Source organism: Notothenia rossii (genome assembly GCF_949606895.1).
Source record: "Notothenia rossii genome assembly, chromosome: 11".
Classification (NCBI taxonomy): Eukaryota; Metazoa; Chordata; class Actinopteri; order Perciformes; family Nototheniidae; genus Notothenia; species Notothenia rossii.
Window position 1 is genome coordinate 4,455,412 of NC_136910.1, and position 26,415 is coordinate 4,481,826.

Here is a 26,415-nt window from a genome sequence, read left to right on the forward strand (position 1 = left end):
TTTCAATTTCAAGACAGTTATGGTCGTAGTTTTACCGTAATCATTCTGACAAACAAACAAAAAATAAACGGAAAAACAAAACTTTGGAGGTGAAAATAACATCCTTATATATATTTTATTTTAGATTTTTCTAACTAAATTGACGTAAAGCGGCTTTATGAACTTCACAAGCACAAACACAAACATTGCTGCGTGTGCATCCCTTATTTTGTCCCCTGGAAACAGTTGTTGTGTTTCTAAATGCTTCACGATGTCACATTTTTAAGTTGTTTTTTTGCATGTTCTCTCAATTTGCCTTGTTTGAGCTCTCAGGGCCACGTAGAAATAGTAACCACCACTACCACAGAAAGACCAACATGTAAAGAATGATTTCAAACCCCTTCAGCTGAACTGTATTGCAGTATACGATAATACTTTAATGGTCAGATCAAGTCTGAAATTGGACTTGCGTCACAGCAGCTCCATGTGTAACATCAACATGGATAAATATCAATACATGAAAAACAAACAACAAACATTTAACACAATATTGGTTACATAAATCTGGTCTTGTACCTTGGGTGGGCTTCCTGCTGCTGTTGTGGTGGCCTTGTAGTAATGGAAGACCACCATTACGAGGAGCCAGTGGCCGTAGCAGAGGTGCCACACGATCATGTACAGAGGGTAGGTGCTGAGGATTGTGGGTAAAACGAACAGGTAGATGATGACCACAACTGAGGTGGTCAGCAGGACGACCAGGCAGACGAACACCTGAGAGAGGAAGAGAGATAGATAATCAAGCTAACGACTTATCGTACGACTTTTTTACGATATTAGGATTTTTTATAATCTTGATTGACCTTGAATTATTTACTTTGACGAAATGGATTTATCCTTAAAAAGATTGTCATCGCTTATGTCATTTTAACGTAATAGACTAAATGTACGAAACATGGAAATAAACTCAATTATTTTTAGGTTTTTTGACTTATCGTACGATATACGGAAACAACACTGATAATTATACACTTACCGTACAATATAGGGACATGATTGTTGACTTATTGTACGATAAATGGACATTAGCTTCGCCATTTTTAGGTCATTGAAGAAATTATTTACTTCGCGTCCATATTTTTTACGTTATCGACTTATCGTTAGATCGTCATCAACTCGATCATTTTAACGTAATAGACTAAACGTACAACATTATGTTTTTTTTTACTTATCGTACGATATACGGAAACAACAACGATAATTCTTACGTCACACACTTACTGTATGATACATGGACAAGAACATCATCATTTTTACGCTATCAACATATTTTACGGATGTACGGACATTACTTTAAAAATTTCACGTAATGCTGATTGTACAACCGTGACATTAACTCGATCATTTTAGGCTAACAACATTACATAAAGTAAATTCACATAATGGATTCATTGTATGGTTTTGAACATGTTTACGTTTGTCGTCTAGTACAATGCATTAAAATTAACTCGCTCATTTTTAATGCTATCAATTTATAATCAATATATGGATATGAACTCGATACATTTTAAGTAAGCAACTTATTTTTTACCCGTTCCAAATCACACTTTAAAAAAAAAATGTAATTCACGAAAGCATATATCGCAATTATTTCTTAGACAACAAATCACTCCACAAAGTATCCATCTAACGGGCCTACGTTTAAGATTGAGGATCATGTTTTTTGGGGGGGGTTGTTTTGGGGTCAAATAGGAACAAATAGATATCCAACAGCTCACCACTCCGAACCAGCGGGTCACATTATCCACAATCCAGTAGACTGGTTCGAAGGCACAGTCCAGCAGAGTGTCAGCGTTGGTGAGGCTGTTGAAGTACAGAGACCTGAGCAGCATCTTGCTGTAGCTCCACACCTCAAAACACCGCCCGCTGATCCAGGGTCTGTTTCCCCCGCATCCACCCCCCCTCTGTGGGCCTCGGCACCAACGCATCGCCAGCCTCATGGTGCGGGAGAGATGCCACCTCCAGCTGCTGCCCATACCACCACCACCACCTTTCCTACACACACTCTGACACACACACACACACAGACACACGGTCCAGCAGTTACAAACACAGGCGGCGTAAAACAGCAGCTCTTCGTAGCGCAGCATGACGGAGTTTTCAATTGATATCCTTCAAGTAGTGGGACCTCCACCCCTCGAAAAAAGCTCAACTCAAGTTCTGCTACACATGTCAGTCAAAGAAAACAAGGCCAGGCTCTCAGGTAACGCCCATCAGCACCTACCAATTAAACGTCTCCTGTTAATAATTCAGAGGCAAATCGACATTTTGAATATTCCTAGGAATTAAAAGTTCATTACTCATTGGAAGCCTGTGTTTCTATGCTATAACTTTGTGTGATTAGTCATAAAACAGTATATGTTTGGGACAATAACTTGCGCCTAAATAATCTATCTGACAGGTTTATGTTAAAGATGAAGGATCTTGGTTTTGGGGGTTGTTTGGGTCAAGTATAGGCAGAACAGATATTCAACATTTGGTGAGTAACGCCCATCAGCATCTACCAATCAAACGTCTCCTGTTAATAATTCAGAAGCAAATCGACATGTTGAATATTCCTAGGAATTCAAAGTTCATTACTCATTGAAAGAATGTGTTTCTATGCTATTACATTGTTTTAATAGGCATAAAACATTACATTAGTGGCATAAAAAGGTCTTAAAATACCAATTACCGTATATTGTTTTTCGAATTTATGACTTGCTCAAATATTGTCTATCTGACAGGCCTATAATAAAGATTAAGGATTTTGGTTTTGGGGGTTGTTTGGGTCGAGTAGGCAGAACAGATATTCAACATTTGTTGAGTAATGCCCATCAGTCTCCTGTTAATCATTCACAGCAAATCCACATCTCGAGGCCAGACAGTTGTTAGAAACTTGCGGTGGAGATGCAGAGAGGTAACTCTGTAAGAGGGAAATGCAACAGGATGAATGTCTTAAGCAAGAAGGAAATAAAACCTGATCCAGGGCTTCATTTCATGAAAGTGAGTATTGGTTACACAGATAAGGCTTGTTCGGGTCGGCATTAATAATGAAAGACACTAATCAGGGGTCCTTTATTAGGCAGTGAGGGTCAGGCCGGTCAACAACCACCTGTTTCAGATGCTACTTAAACTCAATTACTACAGTATCAATTAAAAATGCCTTGAGTGCATGACATGTTACTTGTTAGATGCTTTTATCCAAATCGACACATACTCAATACTGTGGGCAATCCCCACAGGAGCACTTTGGGGTGAAGTGTCTCAGGGACACAACGACATGCTGACTGCAGTGGGGTTTGAACCTGTGCTCCCCTGACCCCAACACCAAGGCACTAATCCACTGCGCCACACGCCTCAATATTAGGTTCAAATGAGGTAATCTAGCATAATATGTGACGTAATAATAATAATCCATATTAATCTGAAAAACCCATTTTTACCATGAAAGAAATTGATACAAAATAGTTGAATGATCCAAATAATTAGCCTGCATTTTCTGTCTCTTATAATTAAGTTAGAAAACTATGAATAAAAAAATGCATCTAATTAAAAACATATAATTAAAGCTGTGTGAAAGATACATTAGTTTATGAAGACGGTAACTCAAATAAGCCCAGGGTATTTTTTTTTAATATAGAGAGGCGAAGTCCCTCCCTTTCCTCCATGGGACCTTATTTCGGAAAAAGTATGTATTGAAGTCAAAGAGAGAAAGATTATCTTTTGATCCCGTTTGAATTGTGCCACGAGTTACACATATGATGTTTGTAAATTTAAAAAATAATTTTGCAAGTTAAAACAATTACAATGTGTCGTAAAAATGTGAAGAAACACTTTTGTTTGTGTGAAACCGCTCATCTCATCTCCCGTCTCGCACCACACACACAGACGGCCGTCACGTTGGCACATTTCACTTCTTTCTTTCAGAATGAGGCGGAAAGTATTAAAAGAGGTGAAAATCACTCCAAGTCTGGGCATGTTGAGAGCTGTACACACACAAGGGGAGTTAGTCGGTTCCGTAAGAGCCAGCATGCGGGACCGGGGTTCTGGGATTTGTAGTCTTTCTAGTTGCGTATTTTTCATACTCTTATATTTCAACAGTTTTACGACAAACTGTGACTTTTTTGAAATGGAAATTATTTTTTAAATCGACAAAACATCATCTGTGTAATTCGTGGCACAATTCAAACGGGATGGAAAGATAATCTTTCTCTCTCTCTTTCTGACTTCAATACATAATTTTTCCGCCTCTCTATTATGTAGAGCTGAAACGAAAAGCCAGTTGAATAGCCGTTTTATCAAAACACAAAACAAGTGACAATCAATCAATCAATCAATCAAGCAAATTTGGCAGACATTACTCTGTTCCAACCTTTAAAAATGTTTTGCTGCTTTATGTCACTGTGAATTCAATATGTATAGGTGTTGGACTCAGGCACGTGCACACATAGACATCAAAGTGGGCTTGAGCCCCTGCCCTTTTTCTTCGTCCAGAGAAAGTGCCCTTTTTTTTCCTTTTTAAATAAATGAATATATATCTACTGCTGTTTGCGCACAGTTTCCCTTTCCAAAAATATATTGATTGAATACAAAATAAAAATAATCATGTCAACCTCCCTCCCTCCACGTCTCGCGCACCGCGGTGCGGACCTCAGCAGTCACTTCAGACAGACAGGTAGCAGCACCTCCCACTTTACCATTTTATGCCGGCTTGGCTTGTTTGAAGGTGAGTGGTAATGAACAAATGACTAAGCTGCCAGTGCCTCGAGTTTACATCTAATTAGCCAAAATACAAAAACAAATATAGTTAACCAAGGTAGGCTAGCTAATGGATAAGTTAGCTCAAGGTTTAGCTAAGGCAATTTATCACGGGCAGACAGGCTAATGTACTGTACTTAAGGAGAGACACTAAAGGGGAATACAGTCAAATGTGTATCTAATAACGTCATCACAATCGCCACATTGATATGCAAATGAGGCGTTAACTATAGGCTAATTAAAATGCGCTAATTAAAATGCAGTTACCAAGGCATTGCAGGTGAAAAGGATCACCTCACAACTTCCCCAGATAGTTACTTACGTCAAGTCAGTATTTTCCCCGGAAATGTTATATTTAAATGCAGATTAGCTTTAAATCTATAGATCAATTCAGACAGGGTTGTAAGATGAACACCATTTATGTGTTTTTTTTATGTTTTCTTTCAATTAGAGTGAAAGAAAACATGGAAGCAAAATAGTAGCCAACATGAAAAAACGATCTTTTTGCCTGTAATGTCCTTAAACAGTGACTTCATAATTTTGATTGTTGGCTGCTCATTTAATAACTATTAATTGTACTAGTTTGTTGTCTGCTCTTGTGCTTGGTGAAAGAAGACCATTGTCTCTGTGTTAACTGATTCTTTTGTAGAATTCTGTTGAGTATTAAACAATTGCGTGAGTGTGAGGGTATTAAAATATGGGTCAGTAAGTCAGAGATGTGCAACTATATTTAACTTTTTGTTTTAAAACCTTTCTTTATAAATGATTATGGGAAGTGCCCTTTTTCTCACTTGAGCTCCTGCCCCCCAAGATGTCTGTGTGCACGTCGCTGACTCCTTGAAAACAAACAAGACATCTGATGACTTCAATCAAAGCTTTAAGAAGTAAATACACATTTGTATACAATGTTCTGACACTTCATAGACTCATTTACTAATCGCTGCTTACTTCATAACTCCATATTATGATTTAACTATCTTGAGTAGTTTATAGCTCCATGCTAAAATGCCACATTACAGGCATGTGATGCACTTTCTTTGAAAATACAGTTCTATCTATAGGGAGGTGTGTGGCACAGTGGGATAGTGCACTGGTGTTCGGACGGATCAAGGGGTCACAGGTTCAAACCCCACTCCAGTCAGCATGTCATTGTGTCCCTGAGACACTTCACCCCAAATTGCTCCTGTGGGGGTTGCCCACAGTATTGAGTATGTAAGTCGCTTTGGACAAACATGTAATACTATCTGATTTAATTAAACACAAATTGGACCTAATGTGACAGTAACAACTTCCTCTTCAGCTTGAATCATTCACTGAAGTTAAGATTAAATACTGTGTGAAATATACAAAACAATCTTAAGGCAGGATGTTGATAGTCACATTCTGCTGTTATCATGTAATAAAACTTCACAGTGAATATCACCTTTGTCCGGATGAGGGCCGAATAACTAAATGGACAATTGAGGTAAGAAAAATTGACAAAAATCCACATTATAATGATAGAAGACGACAATAAAACAGTAGAAGAAGAAGAAAGCTTTTCTCCAATTAGCTTCAATCTGTCATGATGCACCGTTAGCTATAAGCTAGCTTCCTCCAGCTAACTGCTACCCTTCCTCCACGATTAAGAGTCATTCATAATAAATAAACAGTATAGCAACCCAGACTTAAGTAGGCATTATGACATGATGTACCTGGTCAGGTGAAGAGGTGAATCAGCTCTACAGTGAGGTCATGAGCATGCTAACCTGTCAGCCATGTCTCCACTGACTGCAGAGGAGTACAGCTACAGAGAACCGGTGAAGATCGTTTGTTAAGCAGAGGTTTAATCAGCGGTAAAAACAGAAACGTCTTCCGCCTTAACTGGTGACTACAAACAGTTTGTTTTAAGTAAATGCAGCAATTTATGGTCAAATATTGTTGCACTAAGGGTGAATGTAATGTTAGTTTTCTCCGAGAAGCATATTATATGATGGAAAGTCCCTCTGCCACGTCTCTACCTGAATGTGTACAAATAAATTGTAATTGTAATAATGTGTATGTTTAAATACTATTTGCAGGCCTTTTTTTACAATAGTGTTCTATTTCCTTCGTCTCTATTTATACTTTACTGTAACAACGTAAATGTCCCCTTTGTAGGACGAATAAAGGAATTATGATTCTGAAAGGGTGTTTTGTGCCCAAATAAAGGTTTGAAGTGGGACCTCTTCTTTCTCTTTGATTCTTTAGTGCAACTCGTCCAGACACGCGCAATGTCTTCTGGGAAATGAAGTCATATTTGCTGTAACAGTTCATTAAAACGTCTCTAAAGCCAGGCTGTTGGTGTTATAAGTGTTAAAATAACACCATATTAAGTATTTATAGTACAATTCCTCACTATAACAACATGAAATATATAACAGAGAGCCCATTTTAAACCAAAAACAGCTTTTTTCCGAAATCTGGCAAAACCAGGAAGTACTGTGGTGTCATATGACTGCAAAAAAATGGCTGCGGTGCAGTGGTAAGATGCTTTTTTCTTATTTTTAAAGCTACGTATCTTCAGTATACATGTGTCTAATCGTGTATATAGTGATATTGTGCGGTTTGTGATATGTCCATGTAGTTTTAACGTGTTTATTGTGAGCTTAATTTAAATGTAGAGCCCCAAATGAAATGCTAACTGTTTTTTTGCAGGTTGTCAACATATCATTTCAAACCCAGTGCAGGTCTAATGGTTCATTAAATGCAATATTTGACTAGCTAGAGTTTGTTATAGTATGGCAAAGTGTCTGTCTTTGTGTTTAGTGCAATAGCTTTGTTTTGCATCAGTTGTAATCGTTTTTAATCAATAAACAGTGTGCTCTCTCAAATTAGTGTTAAGAGACCTCATAGTGTCTGTATTAGTCCACATGTCCACTGTATTTAGATCATTTACTTCAAGCTACCATTACCACACTGAAAATATTTCACCACAAGTTCAACATTTAAATATGAGTGTGTAAGTATGTGAAGTAACAGTATTGATTGTATTGCTGTACAATGTTCCCTTTCACTCTTGTACTATTTACATTGTTTCTGAATAAGACTTTTTGACAATGCTTTATCAGTTTATCAAACATTACAAATTAACATCACTGATGGGTTTCTTAAGCTGTCAGACAAATGTAGTGCAGTTAAAGGACACTACTTGCCTCTGAGATATTGTAGAGTAGAAGTACCTTGAATTAGTTCTTAAGTAAATGTTCTCTACTGTCCTGTGTGTCTGTTGTGTTTGAAGGCGATCCAGCGGGCGTAGCTACGATGCCGAGCTGCAGAAATGTCGTCCTGAGTTTGCTCCGGTGGATTTTGGAGACTATCATCCCCTCAAAGCCATCACGGTAAACAATGAGACATTACAACTGTCAGCTCTGCACACATGCATTCACAACATGTTGTTTTCTATAATAAAGTCACAGCATATGCATCCGTTCTGAATCCAACAAATTCAAACACAATCTGTTTGGGTTTGGGTACCTGATTGAAAAATGATTGAATTTAAAGGCTGTATAAACTCAGAATATCAGAAAATTAAATAAATGTCCATCCCAGTTATTCAATATTAGAAGTGTTATGTTTTAATATGTTGATTTGTGAATCCATAGCAAAAACACATTCCCTTTTCATATGAGAAAAGCAGAAACACAGCTTTTCTGTCATTTTTGCATGAAACGTCCTAATAAAAAGAAAAAGCATATTTCAGTTGTTTATACTTTTTTATTAACCCCCCTCCTCTCCCTGCAGGTGACGGACACTAAGACTCGTCGTGGAGCTCGTAAAGGCAGCACCTCTTCCTCCTCCTCCTCCTCTTCCTCCGTCCCCCCCGACCCCCTCAGCTCCCTGATGGACGGCACCGACCCGCTGTCCATGTTCGCTGCAGCCGAGACGCCCGCCATCACACACAGCGCCTCCGCAGGGGTCAGACACACACACACACACACACACAAACACACACACACACACACACACACACACACACACACACACACACACACACACACACACAGCGCCTCCAAAGGGGTCAGACACACACACACACACACACACACACACACACACACACACACACACAGCGCCTCTGCAGGGGTCAGACACATACACACACACACACACACACACACACACACACACACACACACACACACACACACACACACAGCGCCACCACGGGGGTCAGACACACACACACACACAGTGCCTCCACAGGGGTCAGACACACACACACACACACACACACACACACACACACACACACACACACACACACACACACACACACACAGCGCCTCCACAGGGGTCACACACACACACACACACACACCCACACACACACACACACACAGCGCCACCACGGGGGTCAGACACACACACACACACACACACAGCGCCTCCACAGGGGTCAGACACACACACACACACACACAAACTAGCCAATATATGCAAATCGTGGCGATATTGTAGGGGTGCTTTGAGGAACAAGTGGGACCGGTGAGATATAACATAGATGTGATAGAACAGGTTGGATTTCAGTCAAATACATAATTTTATTATAATTTTAAAACAGGAAAAGACAACACTTATTCCATAATACAGTATTACACTATCCCAAATCTAGTAAGATATCTACAGTAGCCTCATATCACGATATCCATAAAATAATTTGTATTTATTGTCTTAGTTGGACCATACATGTACTGTATTCAAAATACAAATACATTTCTTACATATATTATAAATAACAAGACAATGAAACATGCCTTAAGTCACAAAGCATTTTTCTGTGTTTTTTATGTGAAAAAATGTAATCATTCTAATCAAAAAGAATAATTGATAGTACAACAAAATGTTTTAAAAGGAAACATCAGCTGTTGGCAGGACCTATCATGCAAAATTCACTTTTTGATGTCTTTTATACATAAACATGTGTGTCAGGGAACTCACGCAGCGTCAGAAAATAAAACCCTCCCTCTTTTCCTCCGTACCCAAATCTCTAAAAACGGGGGAACAACGGAGCTGATCCAGATTTGCGTCCGATATGACGTAATATCTGAAATGTGGACCCACGGCCCAATCAGAAACGTTGCTATCAGAAACAATGCCCGACTGTTTTGGACGTAATATGGTCGGTGTTTACATTAGCATCGCTAACACTCAGAGCTAACCTGTACTGGAGAGCATGTGTGTGAAGAAGCAGGAAGTAAAAAGGAACTCACCTTGTGGTATAACCGGCAAGAGAGAAAGCCTTTGAGCTCCATACTGTTTCAGAGATAATCCTTGATAATCCATGATATGGCGTTTCATCACGGCAGTATTTAGTTTAGACAGTAGCTGCCGGGTCCCGCATGAGCTCAGACCCCTCCTTTTTATTATTTATTTTTTAAAGCTTTATTCCCCAAATCAGCACTTTAGAAACAGGAAGTGAAATAGAGGGATATGAGGCATGGCTAGAATGGGTGATCTGTTTGGTATTTTGAACAAAACACTTCATAGACATGTTTTTTATATATTTGTATATATCTGAGACCTATGCTATTGCCTAAACATAGCATGATAGGGGACCTTTAAACATTGATTGTTAGTATCCTACAGGAACATTAAAGGGAAGATAATAAAAGCAGTCTTTTTAATGAGAGCTTGTTTTGCTTCCAGGACCTGGGGAAGAAGAAGAAGGAGGAAGAGGCGGTGGGATCAGACTTTGAGCCGTGGTCTCTGAAGAGAGGAGAGATCCTGGCCAGGTTCACCACCACAGAGAAACTCTCCATCGTGAGTCAGACTCCATCAAACAGAAAGTAGTTTTGTGCGAAAAGAAAAGCTTAGTAAGACAGGAACCTAATTCTGAATAATTTTTGTCTTCATAGAATCTTTTCATGGGATCCGATCGAGGTAAGCCGTGAATTTGTAATTATAATATACAATAATTAAACTTTTACATTAACATTTCGGCATTAAAATATACATTATCACAAATACTTTCACAGTTTCCAAATCCATAGAAATTCATATTTTAATGAAAGTAACCTTTACCTTTGATCTTATTCACACTTTCCTCTGTTTCCATGTCATCATTTGCCACACCGCCCCAATCTATTTTGAGTTTTTTTGTTAGAAACCAAGAATGTATTGCCCCACTTCACAGCAATGGAAGCAATAATCCATGTGTGTGTTCTTACACAAAGTGACCGGCTCCTGTTGTCTCGTAGGGAAAGCTCCCAGTCCCGGATCCTCCGCCGTGTCGGAGAAAGTTCGGACTCGTCTGGAGGAGCTGGACGACCTGGAGGAGGTATGTTCATTCACGAGTTTAAAACTACATGTATTTGTCTGCATGGATGTAAACAGAATCATTTTATAGACATACGTTCTCAATAAAATGAGAACATGTGAAGTATTTCATTCACACAGGATGTTTTTATCATATAGATAGATAGATGGATGGATGGATGGATGGATAGGTGGATAGATAGATAGATGGATAGATGGATAGATAGATGGATGGATGGATGGATAGGTGGATAGATAGATGGATAGATGGATAGATAGATGGATGGATGGATGGATGGATGGAGGATGGATGGATAGATGGATAGATGGATGGATAGATAGATGGATGGATGGATAGATGGATGGATAGATGGATAGATGGATGGATAGATGGATGGATAGATGGATGGATAGATAGATGGATAGATGGATGGATAGATGGATGGATGGATGGATGGATGGATGGATGGATAGATGGATGGATAGATGGATATATGGATAGTTAACACATACTAATTAAAAAGAAAACACACAAACGTGTGTGTGTGTGTGTGTGTGTGTGTGTGTGTGTGTGTGTGTGTGTGTGTGTGTGTGTGTGTGTGTGTGTGTGTGTGTGTGTGTGTGTGTGTGTGTGTGTGTGTGTGTGTGTGTGTGTGTGTGTGTGTGTGTGTGTGTGTGTGTGTGTGTGTGTGTGTGTGTGTGTGTAGGGTTCCCAGAAGGAGCTGCTGAACCTCTCTCAGCAGGATTATGCAAACCGCATCGAGGAGCTGAACCAGTCCCTGAAGGAGGCGTGGTCCTCCGATCAGAAGGTCAAAGCTCTGAAGATCGTCATCCAGGTACCAAGAAGATAGAGACACTCAAAAAACTAAACATGGAGTCCAGAATCAGAATCAGATCAGAATACCTTTATTAGTCCTACAGAGGGGAAAGGTTAGACCCTCCAGAAAAACGCGCATAATCAGCAAAATGGCGCAGATTTTTAAAAATCCGCATATTTATCAAAAGGCCGCATAATCCCCGCATTTTTCCACACAAAGTTGAGAGAGAAAAAAGTGAACTCGTCTTGACGTGACGTCATCAGCTCGCGCATCACAGAATGTAAACAACACTGTATAGAGTGAACGTGTGGAGCTCACACGATAGAGAAAACACCAAGATGAACAAATCTAAGGCATCTCATTTACCGACGAACATTTCTACTAAAGACCGGGCAAAAAGTGGGGGCAAACTATTCTGCACCCCGTGCAACTGTGTGTTGGAGCATAAGAGAAAATCGACGTGACGACCCACTTTGATTCATTCAAACATTCGAAAATGCTTTCTGCTGCTGCGGACAAGAAAGCCAAACAACTCACGTTCACCGAGGGATCAACCTCCAAAACCCTTTCGAGGGCTACAAGAAACAAAGTGAGTAGCCTACAAGATTGAAGCTGGTCAGATAACGCACGAGTAAATGAAAACAGAATGAGGCGGAGAAGTGTGTGTGTGTGGGGGGGGGGGGGGGGATTAAAATAGCCAATTGCTTTTACAATAAATAAACATTGAATGTGTTTAATTGAATAGTAAATGGGTTTAACGTTAGTGGCAGGTTGTGTGTGAGAGAGAATAAATAGGACAGCCCAATATTTTAAAAAATTGTTATTCTTTTTTCCCGCATATTTAGCATATTTAGCATATTTCGCGACTTTCCGCATATTTCGCAACTTCCCGCAATTTCACCGCATAAAATCACATAAAAAACCCGGATGTTTAATCGCATAATCAAGGATTTTAGCCCACGTTTTTCTGGAGGGTCTAAAAGGTGCATTGTTACAGCAGAAAAGAGCCAAAGACAGTATTGTCCGAAAGTAATCCTTCAAAGACTCCTTGACTCCAAAACATAGTAAACTCATATCAACAGCTGGTCAAATAAACAACATCTAATATCATGTATATTATTATATATTATTATTATGTATTATTATTATGTAAGGATTTATTTTACCTTGATGATAAGACTTCAAAAACTGGGTCTTTTATGTTTAGATACCTTGAAAGTGCTTGAAAAAGTACATCAATTGAACTCGTAGTAAGCACGAAAAACAGTCTTAATATCCTCCTCTTGATTTAGAAATCTTTTTATTTGTTCCAGTGCTCGAAGCTCCTCTCCGACACCTCAGTGATCCAGTTCTACCCCAGCAAATTCGTCCTCATCACAGACATCCTGGACACTTTTGGTGAGTAAAATATCCTTTTGTCTTCTAATTGATTTAAAAAATAAAACGTTTTCCGACTGTAGTCTCACTTCTCTGCAGGCCGGCTGGTGTTCGACAGGATCTGGACGATGTGTTCGGACCCTCGGACCCTTCCAGGTAAACACAGGATGTTTTAAAGGTCACCTATTCTGCAAAATCCTCTTCTTCATGTCTCTTCTACATCAACATGTGTCCCCTCTTCTTCATGTCTCTTCTACATCACCATGTGTCCCCTCTTCTCCATGTCTCTTCTACATCAACATGTGTCCCCTCTTCTTCATGTCTCCTCTACATCAACATGTGTCCCCTCTTCTTCTTGTCTCTTCTACATCAACATGTGTCCCCTCTTCTTCATGTCTCTTCTACATCAACATGTGTCCCCTCTTCTTCATGTCTCTTCTACATCACCATGTGTCCCCTCTTCTCCATGTCTCTTCTACATCAACATGTGTCCCCTCTTCTTCATGTCTCCTCTACATCAACATGTGTCCCCTCTTCTTCTTGTCTCTTCTACATCAACAGTTGTCCCCTCTTCTTCATGTCTCTTCTACATCAACATGTGTCCCCTCTTCTCATGTCTCTTCTACATCAACATGTGTCCCCTCTTCTCATGTCTCTTCTACATCAACATGTGTCCCCTCTTCTTCATGTCTCTTCTACATCAACATGTGTCCCCTCTTCTCCATGTCTCTTCTACATCAACATGTGTCCCCTCTTCTTCATGTCTCTTCTACATCAACATGTGTCCCCTCTTCTTCATGTCTCTTCTACATCAACATGTGTCCCCTCTTCTCCATGTCTCTTCTACATCAACATGTGTCCCCTCTTCTTCATGTCTCTTCTTCATCAACATGTGTCCCCTCTTCTTCATGTCTCTTCAACATCAACATGTGTCCCCTCTTCTTCATGTCTCTTCTACATCAACATGTGTCCCCTCTGTGGAAAGAGACTCTGAAAGTTTCAGGAACAAAGATTCTCTCTCTTTTTGATCCATTTCTATAAAAACCTGTCTGAAAACGAGCTGATCAGATTTTGGCCACTTTATGATGTCATAACGATGTTTTGTCTTGTGTAGCCATTAGCCAATCAGCAACCAAGGTACCCCCCCCCCCCCCCCTTATCACCTGAATCTCCTCCTAGAGCTCCATTGAGTTCTTTGTAACCAAATCTCTCTCAGAGGGGCGTAGGGAGGGGCTCCTTATTTTCATCTAAAGTAACAGACAGAGAATCAGCACTTTGGAAACAGGGCTGAAACAGAGGGGATTATGGGTAATGCTGCAATGATCTTGGTGTTTCAGCCAATCAGAGACAGGCTCTGTATATATCTGAGACCTGTGATATATTGATGAAAAACAGAATAATAGGGGACCTTTTAATCTAAACATTTCGACTGGATTGTAGTTTCTGAGGTGATGGATTTATGGTGTGTTTTCCTCAGAGTCGTTCACCGTGGACGATGTGAACGACACGGCGAAGGAGACGTGCCTCAACTGGTTCTTTAAGATCGCCTCCATCAGAGAGCTGCTGCCCAGACTGTATCCTCTCAGACTCATTCTTTACTGTGTGTTATTATATTATCTGTGTTTTAATCTGCTCCCTAAAGGAAAGGACGCCAGGGAAATAACATCTGGGAAAACATGAACAAGTGTCGCATTTGAATTTCTTTCGACGGTAGAATTGAAACACTCGTTAAAACAGTTTTTCTCTTTGACCTCTGTGATCAGATATGTAGAGGCTGCTATTCTCAAGTGTAACCGCTTCCTGAACAAAAGGTGAGTTTCCTTCCTTAATTAATGCACCCTAATTCACCTTTACGAGCTACCTATAACACATGATGGATTCAGGGGGTTCAGTTCAGCAACATTAGATTACATTGACACGTCTTTCTACATCAGAATGACATTTGAGGGTTATTTGAAGTATTTGGGAATAGTCCTTTTTGCTTATTGTTAGAAAAATCTCTCTCGTCACCGACTTGAGCTTCAATCTCAGGATCCATGTATTTCTCATCTTCTCAAGAATGGAAGTATTCATCACAAACAGAGCATTTTTTTCAAAATTCAGACTTTTTTCAAAAAATCTGGAATTATTTCAAAAAACCTAAAAATTCGGACTTTTTTTCTCAAACTTCGGACATTTTTCTAAAAATTCGTTATTTTTTCTCAAAAATAAAAATATTCTGACTTTTTCTCAAAATTCAGGTTTTTTTCCTCAAAATTCAGACTTTTTTCTAAAAATCTGGAATTATTTCAAAAAACCTCAAAATTCGGACTTTTTTCTGAAAATGCGGACTTTTTTCTCAAAATTCGGTATTTTTTCTCAAAAATAGATTTTTTTCACTCAAAATTCAGACTTCTTCTCAAAATCACTATTTTTTCAAAATTAAGACTTTTTCCTCAAAATTCAGACTTTTTTCTAAAAATCTGGAATTATTTCAAAAAACCTCAAAATTAAGACTTTTTCCTCAAAATCTGGAATTATTTCAAAAAAACTCTAAAAATTCTGACTTTTTTTCTCAAAATTCTGACTTTTTTCAAAAAATTAAAAAATTCTGACTTTTTCTCAAAATTCTGACTTTTTCTGAATACTTAAAATTGTTAATAACCCCTGGTCCCCGGCTCGAGCTTCAATCTCAGGATCCATGTATCTGTGATCCTCTACAGAATGGAAGTAGTCATCACATACAGAGCATCAACTAGTTCCTGAACAGTGTCCTTCACATGCTGATATCCAAGAGAGGGAGTTCCACAGTCACAAGATGGAGGAATAGAAAGCAGTATTCAATGTTTACTTCAGATTAGCTCCACGTCAGAAATGATCATGCTTGTCATATGTCTCTCTCCATAGAGGCTGAATCATCATGTTAATCACATAGCTATCATATGCCTCAAACAGTCCTGATGCTCTTCTAGGTAATCACACATCCTGTCATGTTCACAGCTACAGTTGATACCTTTGATATCATGTGTCATATTACCCTCTTGCCCTCTCTTTCTGTCCCTCCTCTCTTCCCAGTGGGATTCAGGAGACCCTTCCCCGGCTGACGGCCATGATCAGAGGGATTGGAGACCCTCTGGTGGCAGCGTACGCCCGAGCCTACCTCTGCAGGGTGAGACGTGCTGGCTTTCATCAATGTTCATGTCTCGTGATTCTGATCTGGAGGCATTTTTTTTTTATCTTCCTATGTTCCTTATTTCTCTGTAAAATGTGCGGGCAAAAAAAAAAGGTACAGCTGATCTATACGTTCTTTTTTCACCCCATGAAAAACATTTTTGTTTTGCAGGTGGACTATTATTATTATTAGACTTTGTTTTTCAGGATAATTTAAAGTTAATTTTAAGTATGTTTTGTACTTTTTTGTATTTAAAACTGTGAAACAGGTGGGTGGGGAAAACCTGGTGTTTTCCATTAGAAGAGAGGTGTCACCTATTATTGTATTTGAAAATAAATGAAACTGAGAAACCAAAGAAACATTTACCTGTTCCTAAATCATAAACACAGGTGAGAATTCTTTTTGCATCAGATTTAGAAAAATATTGTAGGCTATAGTTTATAGTATAGAGAGGCGAAGTCCCGCCCATCTACTTCCGCCCCATGGGACCTTATTTTGGAAAAAGTATGTATTGAAGTCAATGGAGAGAGAGAGATTATCTTTTGATCCCGTTTGAATTGTGCCACGAATTACACATATGATGTTTGTCAATCTTAAATAATTATTTCCATGTCAAAAAAGTCAGTTTGTCGTAAAACTGTTGAAATATAAGACTATGACAGATACGCAACTAGAAAGACTACAAATCCCAGAATCCCGATCCCGCATGCTGGCTCTCACGGAACCGACTAACTCCCCTTGTGTGTATGTACAGCTCTCAACATGCCCAGACTTGGAGTGATTTTCACCTCTTTTAATACTTTCCGCCTCATTCTGAAAGAAAGAAGTGAAATGTGCCAACGTGACGGCCGTCTTGGTGTGTGGTGCGAGATGGGAGATGTAGCTCATTGAGCGGTTTCACACAAAAAAATGTGTTACTTCACAGTTTTACGACACATTTAGATTTTTTTGACTTGTAAAATGATCTTTTAAATTGACAAACATCATATGTGTAATTCGTGGCACAATTCAAACGGGATCGAAAGATAATCTTTCTCTCTCCATTGACTTCAATACATACTTTTTCAGAAATAAGGTCCCATGGAGCTCCCCCGGAAAGGGAGGGACTTCGCCTCTCTATAGTTTTTTTGTCCTTTCATAGTTAAGAGAGACGGGGGCGAAATGTAGTTTTTTCACTTTTGCTGCTGTTTTTGACCACTAACTTTCCTTTTAGGACTAAACCTGTGCACAAAGAGTTAATAATAATAATAACACATTTTATTTGTAAAGCCCCTTTCTTTGCTAAAAGTAAACCCAAAGTGCTACAAGGGGCGAAATAAATAAGTTATTTAATTGACTCGAGTTTCTTATTTAAATTCAGTCTACTCATTTTATTTGCATTTATCCGTACTTTCCCTTTGCTGTAACGCTGTGGGACGAATAAAGGATCTCTGATTATTATATGATACGATGAGACTTTCATGGTCCGATCAAGTCTGAAATGTGACTTGCATCACAGCAGCTCCATGTGTAACATCTACAGAAACATATCAAGACACAATACATGGAAAACAAACAACAAACATTTAATATAACAGAACGATCAGTGAGAGACAAGCTGCTCAAAGAGCCTTCAGCGTGCATCTGATTTGATTCAGCTCTGTATTTACAGAGTGGGTCTGATACTTATGAGTCTCTGTCTGTGTGCAGGTGGGCATGGAGGTGGCCCCCCAGCTGAAGGACAGCCTGAACAGGAACTTCTTCGACCTGCTGGGCTCCTTCAGGCAGATCAGCAGCGAGAGCGTCCAGAACCAGCTGGTGCTGCAGAGGGTGGAGATCCCCGAGTATCTGACCCTCTACTCCCCCGCCATCAACTGGATCCTGCAGTGCATCGCCTACAGAGCTCCAGAGGTAAACCGTTTTTATGGAGATATACATAAAAACCACACCCGCCTCAGTTTACAGTCCACTCAAATCTACACGTTATTGCTCACACACACACACACACACACACACACACACACACACACATACCATGTATACATCACTTCAGGGGATATTACATTGACTTACATGCATTTCCTGGAGACTTATCCTAACCTTAACCATAACCAACACATGCCTAACCCCAACCCTTACCCTAACCAAGTCTTCATCCTAAGATTAATGATTCCCCTCATGGGGACCTCCAATTTGTCCCCATAAGGGGGGCGAGTCCCCACACGTGACTGTGTAAACAGATTTAGGTCCCCACAAGTATAGTAATGCTAGGCCACACACACACACACACACACACACACACACACACACACACACACACACACACACACAGGGTTGGGTTGTAACGGAATACATGTAACGGCGTTACGTAATCAGAATACGAAGATCAAGTACCTGTATTCGGCTCGCGTTACATTTGAAAAACGAGTAATCTGATTACAGTTACTTTCGTAAATCTGAAGTGAATACTTTTTGGATTACTTAGTGGAATTATTGGTGGAAAAGTTTCCTCACAAAATGTAATATTCATTACCAGCAGATCTGTGTGCACGGCGCTGCACACAGATCTGCCTCTTACATTATTTTGAGGTTCAACTAGAGTTGGAGTAACAAATGTTTGAATGTGTTTGTGTTTTAACTTCCAGCCTCTGCTGATGGAGATGATGGAGAGATGCAAGAAGCTGGGGAACAAGTGAGTGCTTTTAAAGACACGTATATCTCCTGAGAGAAATGAAGACACGTCTAATTGTTGTCTAGTAGAATGCTACCTTTGGACCAACAGGAAACAAAATAGAATTACAAATCCAATCTGCCACCATCTCACTGTTTCAGAGACTGGTTCAGTTCGTAGGCTTTTATATTAAGAAATGTTTCTACCAACAGATTTTCATGGATTAGACTTTTTACAACACAGATTTGAACATGTTCCCGCTTCCCACAGTGCTTTGCTGCTGAACTCGGTGATGAGGGCGTTCAGAGCGGAGTTTGTCGCAGCTCGAGCCACAGACTTCATCGGGATGATCAAAGACTGCGACGAGGCCGGGTTCCCAAAGGTGGGAAAACATCAACAATTATAATATATTCATCCCTGACATGTAGATATGAGAAGGAACACACTGTACACAACCCTCGAATGTTCAAATTTCACACAGGAAATGTGAGTTTATGGATTTTTTTTACATGTATCACATTACACAAACACAACCGAACATTCCCCAACATTAGACATATGGCAGATTACAAAATAATGCTAAAAAATCAGTTTGAAGTACAGACCGAGAATATAATTACATTTGCAAATTAACAAATTCTCCAAATAGATGAACCATATTCAACATTTCCTCACAGTAGCTTAGTCTTTTCAATGTGAGTTTATTCTACTGTTCAGTACAATGACATATTGGGCCATTGTAGGTCAGAACTATTTCAAAATAGGGAGCCGGGGGAGAGGGGGGGTTATATTTGGGGAATATTCACTACGATTATAACGTAAAAACATAGCCAGCAAATACGTTCCCTGAGCTACGCTGGCAAAAGACAAAGGCTTTATACTTTGAAGGGACGCCTGTGTCGCCGGTTTTAATACTAGAAGTAGTAGTAGGAAAAAAAACACACAAATGTTTGACTTAATTTTCAGACATTTTGCATTTTTTCCTCGTATAAAAATATGGAAATCATTTATTTCTGTTAATTTCCAGCTGAATTTCTCCTTTCTGTTTCATTTACCCTTCAAAGGTCGTAATACACTCTCATAGGTTTATGTTAAAGCATATTAAATGTGCTTTGAATGTATTTCCCCCCCATACAGCACCTGTTGTTCGGCTCTCTGGGCCGCAGCGTGGCCTGTGCCGACCCTCCAGAGTCTGAGCGGCTCACCATCCTGAACGAAGCCTGGAAGGTGGTCACGAAAGTCCGCAGCCCTCAGGTACTGAAGAGCTGCTGCTGCCACATGTGGAGGACATTCTTAAGAGAAACTGATAAATGCTTCGTGGACAAAGTTTGTCTTTTGTTATATTTAATAAAGTAATAAAGAAACGATCCCAAATGTAGGAACAGAGCAACTTCACCCTGAGAGGATTCTGCACCCAGAACACAGCTCACAGGCACACTATAGAGTGGAGAATATCCAACTGGTCCCACCCTTAAATTCATTTAGGCATCATCTAAACATCCCATCTGTAAAGGTCCCATGTCATTTCTACTGATCATAATTCCATTGTTGAGGTCTACTAGAATATAGTTACATTGTGCAATGTTCCAAACTCACATTGGTTTCTCATACAGCATCTCTGTATAGTATGTGTATTCACTCTCTGTCCTAAACGCCTTGTTGGAGCTCCTGCCCCCCCCCCCCCTCCCTGTGAGCCCAGTGTGCTCTGATTGGTCGGGACGTTGTGAGGCTCGTTGCTGCGAGGAGCAGACAGGTTTCCGGGTCGGCGATACAGCGAGACACAGCTAAACTTATCCTGAGCACACAAACACTCACAGCCGAAGTAAAAACAATAAGTGTGGCTTGATATTGAGTAAGAAAAAGGTTTATAACGCTGTGAGAATGGGTCTGCAAAGAGCATTTCTCCACCATCCCAACTCGTCTATTACCAGCGTTCAGGGAGCTCTATGCAAGTCAATGGGACTCCCTGTTAGTTAGCCAAGGGGTCCTGGTATGTGAGGGGCTCCAAGGATTGGTCCATTTGGGCCAATCCGGTCATTTGTTGTTGATCTGGGTGTTCACACGTCACAGAACCCAGGAAGCAAACAATGGAAAACGAGAAATGTCCAACGAGGCGTTCTGGGGCAGCATAGACAGGTCTTCTCTGTGTTAGAGTTTTACTCGGTAATAACCGGAGAAGCATGACATGGGCCCTTTAAGCCTTTAAACCTCCCTCGTCCTTAACCATTTGCAAATCCATCTTTTACTTCCTTTGCCCTCCTGAAATGTAATTTGACACGACACCACACAGCTGTTAACAAAAAAATGTTTTCTAAGCCTCTGAATGTGATCGCTCCTCAGGATTACATCACCTGCGCTGAGATCTGGGTGGAGTTCACCTGCCGACACTTCGCCGTGAGTGACGCTCACCTGTAACGCCTTTTTATTGCATCTTATTACGAGATTTGAATCACTTTTGATCACCTTTTTTTCTTCCTCTTCCTCTCAGAAACGTGAGGTGAACACGGTTCTGGCGGACATCATCAAACACATGACTCCGGACCGGGCCTTTGAGGACGCGTATCCTCAGGTGAGCAGCACACAGAAATCCAAATGTTTCTCTTTTTAAATTATAAGATATTAAATTATAATTAGCTGCAGCCGCTTTAAAGTGACTAAACATGGCTGCCTTGTTAATGCAGTAAAGCAGTAGTGTTCATTTTCGTCGTATATGTTGTTACGTTGTGATCTGCTGCTGCTGCCGTCTTGGCTTTCCACTGTAACACATAAAACCGTAGTAAACTATAGGCAAACTTCTTTTTTTTTTAATCCCCTTTTCTCCTTAAAACATATCCATTCTCCGTACTTTTTTTCTACCTCCAGCTGCAGTCAGTGATCAGGAAGATCCTCACCTACTTCCAGGACTTCTCCGTCCTCTTCTCCATGGTGAGCGGACGCAACACGATGGAAATAATCCATAAGGAGTGTTTTTTCAGCTTCTAAATGCCCCCCCATGTTTCTGTTTCTCAGGAGCGTTTCCTGCCGTTCCTCGACATGTTCCAGAAGGACAGTGTGAGGGTGGAGGTGTGCAGATCCATCATGGAGGTCTTCATCAAGTAAGAGTTCCCCCAGAGTCTGATGGATGAGACTTATTTATACTTTGTGACATAAAAAACATTAAGAATCTTGACTTTGCCTCCTGCAGAAACCAGGTGGACCCGACCAGAGACCCGGTCATCCTGAACGCCATGCTGCACATCTGCAAGACCATGCACGACTCCGTCAAGTACGCTGTGTGTGTGTGTGTGTGTGTGTGTGTGTGTGTGTGTGTGTGTGTGTGTGTGTGTGTGTGTGTGTGTGTGTGTGTGTGTGTGTGTGTGTGTGTGTGTGTGTGTGTGTGTGTGTGTGTGTGTGTGTGTGTGTGTGTGTGTGTGTGTGTGTGTGTGTGTGTGTGTGTGTGTGTGTGTGTGTGTGTGTGTGTGTGTGTGTGTGTGTGTGTGTGTGTGTGTGTGTGTGTGTGTGTGTGATTTACCTACAATATCAACCATAAACCGTTGTACCTTAATACCTATTATGCAAAATCCACTTTTCCATGTCTCTTCTACATCAACATGTGTCCCCTCTTCTTCATGTCTCTTCTACATCAACATGTGTCCCCTCTTCTCCATGTCTCTTCTACATCAACATGTGTCCCCTCTTCTCCATGTCTCTTCTACATCAACATGTGTCCCCTCTTCTTCATGTCTCTTCTACATCAACATGTGTCCCCTCTTCTTCATGTCTCTTCTACATCAACATGTGTCCCCTCTTCTTCATGTCTCTTCTACATCAACATGTGTCCCCTCTTCTTCATGTCTCTTCTACATCAACATGTGTCCCCTCTTCTCCATGTCTCTTCTACATCAACATGTGTCCCCTCTTCTCCATGTCTCTTCTACATCAACATGTGTCCCCTCTTCTTCATGTCTCTTCTACATCAACATGTGTCCCCTCTTCTCCATGTCTCTTCTACATCAACATGTGTCCCCTCTTCTTCATGTCTCTTCTACATCAACATGTGTCCCCTCTTCTCCATGTCTCTTCTACATCAACATGTGTCCCCTCTTCTTCATGTCTCTTCTACATCAACATGTGTCCCCTCTTCTCCATGTCTCTTCTACATCAACATGTGTCCCCTCTTCTTCATGTCTCTTCTACATCAACATGTGTCCCCTCTTCTCTATGTCTCTTCTACATCAACATGTGTCCCCTCTTCTTCATGTCTCTTCTACATCAACATGTGTCCCCTCTGTGGAAAGACACTCTGAAAGTTTCTGGAACAAAGATTCTCTCTCTTTTTGATCCATTTCTATAAAAACCTGTCTGAAAATGAGCTGATCAGATTTTGGCCACTTTATGATGTCATAACGATGTTTTGTCTTGTGTAACCATTAGCCAATCAGCAACCAAGGTAACCCCCCCCCCCCCCCCCTTATCACCTGAATCTCCTCCTAGAGCACCATTGAGTTCTTTGTAACCAAATTTCTCTCAGAGGGGCGTGGGGAGGGGCTCCTTATTTTCATCTAAAGTAACAGATAGAGAATCAGCACTTTGGAAACAGGGCTGAAACAGAGGGGATTATGGGTAATGCTGCAATGACATATTTGGTGTTTCAACCAATCAGAGACAGGCTCTGTATATATCTGAGACCTGTAACATATTGATGAAAAACCGTATAATAGGGGACCTTTTAATTACTGACATAACCCCCCCCCCCAGGATATGTTGTAAGGCTCTGCGTAACATTTGCTTGTATTGAATATAACTATAAGAAATATATGTTGATCTGAATTCTCTGCATCAGTCCTCTCCTCTGTCTGTTTGCAGCGCTCTGACTCTGGAGGATGAGAAGAGATCTCTGTCCCTGCTCATCATCGGCTTCATCCGCATGGTGAGAGTGCTCAGGCTTTCCTCCAAACGTTAGACATTTTATATTTGCTTGTGCTCAAGAAAGCTAGTTATTTAATAAGGTTAATTTTTTCTTTAATAAAAGCTTGGCACAGTCATTACAAGCCGGAATACTGTATATGTTGGGGACTATTTTCAGCGGTGGATTAATACACATCTTGGTGCAAAGAAAAGTCCTTATTGTGAGATCTTAATTCACCAATTTATGAAGTCATGATTTTGAGAACGTTTTTGACATTCAGGACATTTTCTTTTTGCGTCACATTGCCAGATAGGGGCTTTTAAAGTTACTAATCTTCCTTTCTATCTGTAAGTAAATTACACTAAGTAACAAAAGCACTTTTTTCTCTCTCCTCACCCACATGTTCTGTCCGTGTGGATGCCAGGTTTCTTTTGGTCGTGACTTCGAGCAGCAGCTGAGTTTCTGTGTGGAGGCCAGAGCGTCGTTCTGTAACCTGGAGTCCGTGCTGGTGCAGCTCATTCACGTCAGTAATGATCTGGGTTATTTAAGCAATAGCTCACGAGTCACGACAGGCCGTGATATATGCTCATTATATCACAGCTAAGGGGCGTGGTTCGGCCCGACGCGACGCGAAAAACAGTTTGCTTTTCAGCCCAACGGTATACTGTTTTTCTCAGACGCGGATGGATACTGACTTGTTGTGAAAAGTAACTTACAATTCTACCTGTGGTGTACGCTCAGTATATCACGGCTAAGAACCAATCAGATTGCTTGATTTGACTTGTCCGTTTTATAAATGTTTAATATATACTTCATACACACACAACACACTCCTTAAAGCTCACTGTGTGTTTGCAGACGGTGAACACGCTGGCCATGGAGACCAGCAGCGTGATGAGAGGGAATCACTCCCGAAAAACAGCAGCCTTCGTCCGGGTGAGTCGTCACACACACATCTGACTAATTGTATTTATTTATTATGTTATTTAATTACATTTTTTTTTCGTTTTTCATTTGTATCAATATTTATGTATTTATTAATTATTTGTTCTTATTTATATATTTTATTTATTCATCTATTTATTTAACTAGGAACATGCATTAAAAGATATACAAATAAAACACTACAAACATTAAAAAGTCTTTATCACACTAAGTTTTAAACACATTTACCAGTAAAGCTATCAAATAACAATTAATTGCTTTTTCCGGGCATTTTTATTGATATAGCACTTTTCAACACAAGGCACATTAGAAACATTAAAAAGTAAATGTGAATAACACAGGTTCATGAATAAAAGTTCCAGTGCAGTGTGAGATGTGAATAGTTCAAAAAGAAAAGTCTTCAGACTGGATTTCAAAGTAGTCAGAGTTGCAGCGGACCTGCAGGTTTGTTCCAGATATTTGACAAGACCCCTGACCACATTCTCACATTCCCCTACTACCCCTAGACCCCCTGTGTTAAGACTTCCCTCATGAGTCTTTGGCCTTCAAACCACTTTTCTAGAGTAAAAGTCCTCTCATTGTAAATGCAGGTGGAAGTGTAATCCAGTAATGAATACCTGACCCCTGCAGGCCACCATACTTTGCTCCAGGATTTGTGATTTTGAGATTCCAGCAGAGCCTGAGAAGCATTCAGCTCAGCGTTGGCTTCCCACGTCGGATGCTTTGAATGTATATTCTTCTCCTCCCTGCAGGCGTGCGCGGCGTACAGCTTCATCACCGTCCCGTCTCTCAGCAGCATCTTCAGCCGCCTCAGCCTCTACCTGCTGTCGGGTCAGGTCGCTCTCGCCAACCAGTGTCTGTCCCAGGGTGAGAGCTGCTCCATTTAAACTCCTAACACGTTGAAAACATCCAGATCAAGTTCAGTACTAAGCTTTTGTTGCCTTGAATTCTTGAAAAATGTCGTTGTTCTTTCACGCTTCCATGGTGGACGTAGAATGGAGAAATGGAGAAACAGCAAAACTATATCGAAACATCTGTTTTAAAAACTCTCACAAAAGTCATGCATTATCATTTAGGTCTGATTTATCAAGTTGGAAGTTCACTATTTCCCAAAACTCATGCATATTCACTTAAACATTACTATTCTGACTTGCACAGAGGAGTAGAGTGCCTTTGCAAAAGTGAGCGTTTTTGCTGCGGCGTTTTCAGATTTACGTGAAAATACATGTGATTGTGAAGTAGTGAGCTAGATAATAATAATAATACATTTTATTTGGGGGGCGCCTTTCATAGCACCCAAGGACACCTTACAGGGCATAGGGTAATATAGGGAACCATTAAAATGTCAGCCGGGGTAAAACAAGTCAAACAACAGGAAATGGACACAAAAGGCATAGGCGGATTTTGCGGAGGGGAATTGCCCCCCCTAGTGGCTGAAATATTTTACAGCATTACTACGTCGAAAACTGTTCCAATATAAATATTTGGTATATCAATATTTTAATAAGGTAGTTCACTGGTTAATAATATTGTA

The 26,415-nt window shown here is 40.3% G+C and overlaps 2 protein-coding genes across 2 annotated transcripts in view; one reads left to right on the forward strand and one right to left on the reverse strand.

The window, feature by feature from the left end:
* Positions 1-286: 286 nt before the first annotated feature.
* zdhhc16b (zDHHC palmitoyltransferase 16b) lies at positions 287-6,604 on the reverse strand (the record flags this gene model as incomplete). The annotated part of the gene is made up of 4 exons (XM_079658447.1): positions 6,471-6,604; positions 1,755-2,042; positions 538-750; positions 287-337 (listed from the first exon to the last, which is right to left on the reverse strand). The coding sequence occupies exons 2-4, from the start codon at positions 2,010-2,012 to the stop codon at positions 287-289; spliced, it is 522 nt and encodes a 173-aa protein (XP_079514573.1). The 5' UTR covers positions 2,013-2,042; positions 6,471-6,604.
* A 1,129-nt stretch (positions 6,605-7,733) lies between these two features.
* vps35l (VPS35 endosomal protein sorting factor like) overlaps positions 7,734-26,415 on the forward strand; it is a 21,783-nt gene continuing 3,101 nt past the window's right edge. The window contains exons 1-26 of the mRNA XM_079658452.1: positions 7,734-7,756; positions 8,036-8,135; positions 8,539-8,712; positions 10,444-10,557; positions 10,653-10,677; positions 10,995-11,074; positions 11,760-11,888; positions 13,184-13,268; positions 13,347-13,403; positions 14,725-14,821; positions 15,011-15,058; positions 16,302-16,395; positions 18,088-18,288; positions 19,023-19,069; positions 19,319-19,430; positions 20,186-20,302; positions 21,389-21,442; positions 21,537-21,617; positions 21,911-21,973; positions 22,058-22,143; positions 22,233-22,313; positions 23,894-23,957; positions 24,361-24,459; positions 24,795-24,872; positions 25,634-25,748; positions 25,958-25,971. Coding sequence (XP_079514578.1) covers positions 7,749-7,756; positions 8,036-8,135; positions 8,539-8,712; positions 10,444-10,557; positions 10,653-10,677; positions 10,995-11,074; positions 11,760-11,888; positions 13,184-13,268; positions 13,347-13,403; positions 14,725-14,821; positions 15,011-15,058; positions 16,302-16,395; positions 18,088-18,288; positions 19,023-19,069; positions 19,319-19,430; positions 20,186-20,302; positions 21,389-21,442; positions 21,537-21,617; positions 21,911-21,973; positions 22,058-22,143; positions 22,233-22,313; positions 23,894-23,957; positions 24,361-24,459; positions 24,795-24,872; positions 25,634-25,748; positions 25,958-25,971 — 2,223 coding nt within the window. The 5' untranslated portion in view covers positions 7,734-7,748. The remainder of the gene's footprint in view (positions 7,757-8,035; positions 8,136-8,538; positions 8,713-10,443; positions 10,558-10,652; positions 10,678-10,994; positions 11,075-11,759; positions 11,889-13,183; positions 13,269-13,346; positions 13,404-14,724; positions 14,822-15,010; positions 15,059-16,301; positions 16,396-18,087; positions 18,289-19,022; positions 19,070-19,318; positions 19,431-20,185; positions 20,303-21,388; positions 21,443-21,536; positions 21,618-21,910; positions 21,974-22,057; positions 22,144-22,232; positions 22,314-23,893; positions 23,958-24,360; positions 24,460-24,794; positions 24,873-25,633; positions 25,749-25,957; positions 25,972-26,415) is intronic.